The 8029-nt window shown below is 41.9% G+C and overlaps 1 protein-coding gene across 1 annotated transcript; it reads left to right on the top strand.

Annotated features, from left to right (window-relative positions):
- Positions 1-5043: 5043 nt before the first annotated feature.
- On the top strand, positions 5044-5949 carry LOC308294172 (mitochondrial carnitine/acylcarnitine carrier protein-like; the record flags this gene model as incomplete). Its single annotated transcript, XM_080736896.1, has 1 exon — positions 5044-5949. One exon carries the CDS (start codon positions 5044-5046, stop codon positions 5947-5949), a length of 906 nt encoding a protein of 301 aa, XP_080593022.1.
- Between the last annotated feature and the right edge of the window lie 2080 nt (positions 5950-8029).

Genomic DNA, 8029 nt, shown 5'->3' with positions numbered 1-8029 from the left:
GCAGCAGAAACAAACATACGCGTGTTGGCGTTAAGCCATCTTCAGTGTTGTATGTTTTGGGCCTAGGCACACACATATGCACATATATTGATTGATTGATTATTATTTATTAGACGAAAATGAAGAACAGTACAAGTATAGTCAATACAATTGAAATGTTGTACAGTACAAGTAGTTAAACAACCTGCCTAAAAGGAACATCTCAAATAAGACCTTTTACAGTCTTTTTTTTTTTACGTTGAAAGCCCTCTGTATTTAATTCATGGATATAGTATGGACACACACTGGAGCTGCACACAGAAATAATAGCTGTCTAAACTGTCTGTAAAAGTCAAGAACTACTCTGTGGAGGAGCAGATACAGTACAGTGCATTTACAGCTCTGCACTGCAGTTCTGGAGGTGCCTTCAGCAATCACTGTGACACATCATTGACATTGTGGTATATTTGGGGTAAATGAACAACATCCACTCAAGACCTACCTAGCCTCGTAAACCAGTCTCCTCCAGATATCTACATTTTCATTTGCTTTGAAAGCAAATGTAATTGTAGATTTCTAGGAGAGGCTGGTTCAAGAGGCTACACCAATGGTTTTCAAATGGTTTCAAATGGATGGATGAACTGCACTCAGAACTCATCTGTTGACCTCTTGTATGTGCGTGTGCGCGCGCGCGCGTGCGCGTGTGTACTGTACTGTATGTGACAGGCACATTATCATATACAGTGTTTGGCAGCTGAGTTTGGTCCATGTTTGACCTGGTAAATTCCGTAATCTGGTTTCGCTGAGCTCCATAGCCAAAGCTCTAGACCTCAGAGGGTTGAACTGAGAGGTCAGTGCCAGTTCCCACCATGTCAAATTCCTTTCAAGTGAAGAGCAGAAAAAACATATAAAGACATACGAGGAAAAGGTATAAAAACGTACTAGAAAGATTGAGAGAAAAACACAGACATTTACAAAAAGGAAATTGAGGAAAAGGTCGCTGAATCTTCTTCTACACAATATGGTATCTGTAAGAGCCTAACTACATGGATACACAGAGGCTAGGATGCCAGTGTAAAAACTGCGAGGGCTTTTGCAAGACAGCTCACCTAATTGGCCAACATGCCTCATAGAGAAGAGTGTGGTGGAGCTCTGCTGATAAATGACAGGCCCTGTGTAGTGCAGTTCCTGTCTGAGCTGTAGTCCAGGGGAAGATGGCAGCTCTGACCTTTTTGCTGCTAGTAAATGAAAGCGGCTGTCAGTGACAATACGCAGAGCAGAAGAAGGAGCTTGAAGCAAAATACTTTTTTGCCCACTCAAGGTTCTGACCTGAGTGTGCGTCTGTGTGTGTGCCTACAGTATGTGCATGACAGAGAGAGAGAGAGAGAGAAAGAGAAGACATAAGAAAGTCGAAAAGAAATGCTATCGATGGATGAGTTTGTGTAAGTGAGAGTGATGACTGTACGATCCTAGTGCAACAGAGAGACCGGTCTGTCTTACCAGTTTTTGCTTTGCTTAGAGGAGAGCGTAGAGAGACGCTCTGGCAGGAATCGCACCACAGACATTCGCACACAAACCATTCATCCATAGCCCCTGTCTGTGACTCTCTTTGGCATACACTGTTTATATTCTCATGTTTATTATGGTACTGATCAGGCCTGGAATTCATCATCATTCATCATTTTAGAGGCAAGGCCACTTGGCCGTTGGGGTTGTCCATTTTTAGGGCACAAAGGCCAAATGCCAGGGCAGGAAGGCAATCAAATAAAACAAGATTGTATTTACTCCATTGAAATAATTAAATGTAATATGTATAATATCTGTTGTGAAATAAATAAATGGGTATTTACAATCTGATGCTCAGCCCTGCACAAATCAAAGATACTGGATTGATTTAAAAATTGTGACTCAACAAGACACTGGTGTCCATATTGACAAGACAGAGGCAGAGAAAGTGGTAGAGTCAGCTGCAGGGGCATTAAGGCCACTGTGGCCTCAGGTCATGCCATTTTTTGAAGGGGCACAAGGCCAAACTGAGGGGCAACGACGGCCATGGCCTTCATGGCCTCCCTGAAATTCCTGCCCTGGTACTGACAGTTTCCCAGTACAATGAGAAGACTGTTCTTTGATATTAAAAACAGAAAATAAAAAGTGCCCTAGCTGACTTGACATCCCACTGGAGGATGTCTGTGCGTTCGTGCATGCGTGCGTGTGTGTGTGTGTGTGTGTGTGTGTGTGTGTGTGTGTGCGTGAGTGCGTGCGTGCGTGCGTGCATGTGTTTTCTCATCTTTCTACTCCTATACTTGTGTGTTAATTTGCCTTTGCTCGAAGCAGACAGAGGTGTTGTACAGAAACAAGGCTGCAGAAAAGCACAGTGAAAATGATTCCTGTCATCCACTCCCACTCCCTCAGGGCACGGAGGATGTGGATGGATAGAAGGAAACAAGCCTGCATCACCAGGCTCCATGCTCATGCCTGAAGGACATGTTGTCACCATCACACCTTCTCTCTCTCGCGCTTTCTCTTTCTGCTGTTCTCCCTCTCCCCTGGCTGGTGTGTGTGTGTGTGTGTGTGTGTGTGTGTGTGTGTGTGTGTGTGTGTGTGTGTGTGTGTGTGTGTGTGTGTGTGTGTGTGTGTGTGTGTGTGTGTGTAATAGCAGAGGTTAGTCTGGACACTAGAGGGCACCATCAGACCAAATGTTCTCCAGATAATGAGGAAGCCTTTATTGGTACACTTTATTGAGTACAATTATTAAGAAATCTATTTTATTTATGTGTATAATAAACATGTCATGGTGCTCTTCAATTCTGTTCACGTTCCTTTTTTATTAAAACAAGAGTAGGGAATTCAAGCGTTAGACACTGGAGGGGAAACACTATCATTTGTCCAGGCAGGGCCACATGGTTCTGGAATATCTTTATCATTATGCCATCAATGGATAGATCGTAGATCTTAATAGCCACGTTTGATTTTATAGCTAAAATAACAATGACAAGGCATGTACTGTAGTTCGGCATAATGGTCTACTACGATATGTACAACATTACATAACAGACATTTCAGCTTTCTGAAATCTCCAGCATTGGTCTGTTGTTCACACAGGCATCTCAGCTCACCTTCTACTCTTTTGCCTCTCTCACCCCAGCTTTCTCACCCCAGCTTTGTGTGCTGGTTTGAAGTCTCTGGGTCTCGCCTTTGTATTGATAGGAAAGACTATTAACCACTTAAACCTTACTGAAACCACTTTGTTGACCAAGGTCCCCCCATCCTTGACCCACTCCTTTTTTCCTCTACACCAAATCTTTTCTGCTCTGCAAAGAAAGAGGGGGAAAAAAGAATGAAATGTGAACACTCACACAACATTGTTTTGAGGACTGGCACTCTCTTAAAATGTGAAATCAAAACAAGCTGTCTTGATTTGATGCCCAATCTCTACATTCACTATAGTCCTCTTCTGACTATATATAGGGAGTCAAATGTAGAGGACTATAGTGATCAGCAAAAAAATACATTTCAGACCCTACTTGGGTCACATACAATTATGTCATCACTGTCGCACAATTAAACCTTGTGTCACCAAGCTTTCCGCTACTTTTTTTTATTTTTAACTTAAAATGTATTTGCAGTTTGTCACATGTAAACCGCATCACAGGGTCAACATTATTATATCATTTGATTATCACATTTTAGTCCATGTCAGACATTCGTGGTGTCATTCTGTTGGGGTTTATATTCAGTCCATTTCTCTAATTTCTCAAGGATCAGTTCTTCTTGTATCCCGAGTTTGTAAGTCTCTCCATCACATATATTTCCTCCACAATGCACAGCACTGCTCACAAGTTGGAGGGTCACTTTTATACCACAATCTTGTTATTGCTTTTTTGCTGGCTGCCAGCAGCACCTTGACCAGATATGACCAGATGACATCTCCATGTGTGTTTTCCTGTGTCAAGTTACCTAGATACAGCACCACACTTGTCTTCGGTATTTCGTATTTCAAGATCTCGTTTATTACTGACCACATGCACATCATCCCAATACTTGTACATTTTTGGGCAGTTCCAAAATATATGCTTGTGGCCAGCATCCATGTATCCACATAATCTCTATAGTTTCTTTGCTGTGACTTCTTTGGAGTTATGAAATATCTAATAGTGTTCTTCCAGCAAAATTACCTCCACAGTCTAGAGCTTGTGGCCGTGCACTGTCTTACAAATATTATACCAGTCCTCCTCTGCAATCTGCACCCCAAGTTCTGCTTCCCATTTCTCTTTAACATATAGAGAGGCCTTCTTACTTGTCATCAGTCCCTGATAAAGGGCTGAGATTACTCTACATTTTGTATTATTGTAGGCCTGAACCATTATCTTGATTAGTGGGTTAATTGAAGCAGTTTTAATCTCTTTTACATAGTAGTCCCTTATCTGTAGATATCAGAAAAACTCACGTTTGTCCAGATCATATGTTGTCCGTAAATCATCAAAACTCTGCCCATTCTCTATTAATGTACATACTGTCATGCCCTTTCGTTCCCATTGTTTGAATCCTTGGTCAATGACTCCTAATTTGAAGTTTGGGTTAAGCCAGCCAGCCCAGCATCGCCACCTCCTGCATCGCTTGCAACAGCACCCCCTCCATCATCCCAGTAATGGCACCACCTTTCATAGCAACAGTTCCCATTCTAAGCACGACCACCTATAGTCAAAAGCTGTTTGTAACTCTATATTTGGGCAAGACTGACGACATATTTCATTACACGAGATACAACACACATATGCTTAAAATCACACCACGCAGAAATGTGCGTCACAGTAGGTATTTCATCTTAGAGGGGTTCACATATGTACACGATTCTAAGTATTATTTGGTTTTGGTTCCTTAAAGTTGTAACATCTTATACATGAACAACATACAAATACAATTTGGTTCCTCAACACAGTAGCAGCAATAACAAGAGAATTAGCAACACCAAATACAACAGTCTTGGTCTCTATTCCCTTGTATTGCCAAAGTTACGGCAAACGGTACAAAGTTGAGAGTGGCAACATGACAAGAACAGAAGTTATGTCTAAGCAACCACAACCAATAAGTCCAGTGGATTTTCTCTTAGCCGGTGCGTGCGGAGGTGTGTGCCGGATCTTCATTGGATTTCCACTAGATACCATAAAAGTACGTTTGCAGACTCAGCCAATGGCTAAACATGGGCAGAGCCCCTTTTATACAGGAACCATCGATTGCTTACAAAAGACAATCACTAAAGAGGGCGTGAAAGTCCTATATAAAGGTATGGCAGCCCCAATAATTGGAGTAAGTAGTCCTTTTTGTTTCTTTGGATTTGGCCTCGGAAAGAGATTACAACAGAAAAATCCTGATGACATTCTCACAAACCCACAGCTCTTTGCTGCAGGAATGTTGTCTGGTGTGTTCACCACACCAATCATTACTCCCGGAGAACGTATCAAATGCCTTCTACAGTTCCAGGCAGCATCTGGAGAGGTGCGATATGCAGGTCCCATGGATTGTGTCAAACAGCTGTACAGAAAGAGTGGGGTCAGAGGGATCTACAGAGGCACCGCTCTCACACTTATACGAGACGTGCCAGGAAATGGGACGTACTTTTTGACCTATGAATGGTTGAAGAACATTCTCACACCGGCAGGAAAGAGTCACAATGAGCTCAGTGTTCCAAGTATTCTCTTTGCAGGAGGAATGGCTGGGACCACTAACTGGGCTGTGGCAACTCCAGCTGACGTTCTTAAATCTCGTTTCCAGACAGCTGCCGAGGGAAAGTATCCAAATGGCTTCCGGGATGTTCTACGAGAGCTGATTAGGGAAGAGGGAGTGGCCTCTCTTTATAAAGGCTTTCCTGCTGTCATACTCAGGGCTTTCCCGGCCAATGCAGCTTGCTTCTTAGGATTTGAATTTGCTATGAAGTTCCTGAATTGGACAGCACTTAATTGGCAGCTCTAGCTGATTGGGAATAGGAAGGTCACTCCCGCTGGTCCGCCTGTCTACAGTACAGTGTTAAAACCTAAAACAGATATACAAACTATCAAAGCATCACCATGCAACACGTTGTTGGCTTGTACATTTGTACTCTTTTAACAAACATGCAACACCATCATACTCTATAGCCCCAATTACAAACTAAACATGTAGGCTACTTGCCTTGGGGCTATAGAGTTTTTACCAGCTTGCAAAGCTGGTCTACAGATAGTCAGCCGATGACGTCAGAATCTCCTGCCAAAATCTCCTGCTTTTGTACCATATATGGCTAAAAAGCATGAGAACAAGTGTGAATGTATATATTATTAGATATTATTATATATTACCATTTATATTCTTATAATATAAATGGTAAGAGTAAGACGGACAAATTCAGTTCCCAGTGGAGTCCACAAGGCCACTAAACTGCTCCACAAGGCTAGTCCCCAAGGCGCAAGCTAGTATAAAAGGACTGTCATTTCTTGTTATTCAACAAGTGGGCTTGCATTTACAGGATTACAAACGGTAACGTTAATGTTATCTTACCAACGTTTTGGGCAACCAATAGTGTGTGTGTGCATGCCTTAGTGCCCATTATCCACTTATAATCCCTTAAAACCACTTAATCCCTAGTTACTGTACTTTCTTGTACATCAAATAGTGATAATGACACATCTACAGTATAAGCTCGTAACGCATGAGAGCTTGAGCCTACACATTTGCATAGACTTCACACTCACATTTTGAGCTCGGCCAGTCTATGACAGATGGATAGTTAATTAGGTAGGTATTGGCAGGGCTGGGCAATTAACCAAATATATCGAAACTGATATTTAGAACCAATAACTTAATCTTGCTCATGCAGATTAATCAAATAATGGAGTTTTTTTTAAATATATATTTTTATTTCTTATCAACGAATCGACACAAAGATGTTTTATAATATTGGCTAAATCCATTAGCCTGATTAACATCTTGATCCTGTAATACTTCGTTATACAATGGTGGTGTACAAACAGCCAAAAGATAACATCACAGAGAGTTGTGAGCATGTAGATTTACTATTTTCACTAGTTTCTTTTATAATCGTTCATTAATATAGTTATAATCGAGGCAAAAGTTTTAAATAATCCTGATAATGATTTGAAGTCATATACCAGCCCTAATAGATAGAGTAATTATACATTAAACTAGAACTGCACTCTGTCGAGGTGCCAACTTGCGTCTTGTACACAAGTGCGCCAGCAGAGCACGCCATGAGGTGCGCTCACCACTGGCATCACCAGGAATGCTGGTCCCTCATTGGCTGTTAATGATGACGTTGCCAGAAATGCTGGTCCCTGATTGGGCTACGGGCTTAAACGCGGGCATACACCGACATACATACGCAGCCGAACGCAGTACTTGCGCCCCTAACGTAGAGCAGTGGTTTTCAACATCAGGCAGCGACCCCCAAAATAATAATATTTGAACTGCTGACCACCCACACTGATAAGCACTTTGAAGGTAGGAATTGGGAAAGTCCATTTTGTTTGACTCAGTTCAACAGATCAAAAAGCTCACAACGTCTCACGCTGCGAGGTATTGTGGGCTTGTAGATCGGCTATTTTAAACATTCTTATTTGACAATTTGGCCAATGTTTTACCAGTTTTTATAGTATAGTTTGTTGATTACTTTTGAAGCAATAATATATATATTTTTTCATTTAATTTCTTATTTTTTAGGTACTAAAAAGGTCTTAAAATTCTTTAAATTGTCACTTCACTGTCATCTGGGGACCTGCTCAAAATCATGTGGGGACCCCCCTGGGGGTCCCGACCCACAGGTTGAGAACCACTGGAGTAGAGTAGAGTAGAGGAGTGTAGAGGAGCTGTCTATTCAGCACCACTCTGAAGAAAGAACCATGGACAGCTCCTAACATTCCCTGGCCTACTCATTCTGTCCAGACAGTACTGTCTCTTATCTGCAGTGAGCATGTCTGTTATTATCCTCCATACCTCCAAAACCTGACAGATCCCTACAACCCCACCCGTTCACTCAGCACAGCTAACACAGGGATGCAGA

Source organism: Nannobrachium achirus, assembly GCF_963921795.1.
Source record: "Nannobrachium achirus genome assembly, chromosome: 11".
Taxonomy (NCBI): Eukaryota; Metazoa; Chordata; class Actinopteri; order Myctophiformes; family Myctophidae; genus Nannobrachium; species Nannobrachium achirus.
Note: the sequence above shows the minus strand (reverse complement) of the source record. Positions and strands in the feature narration are given on the sequence as shown.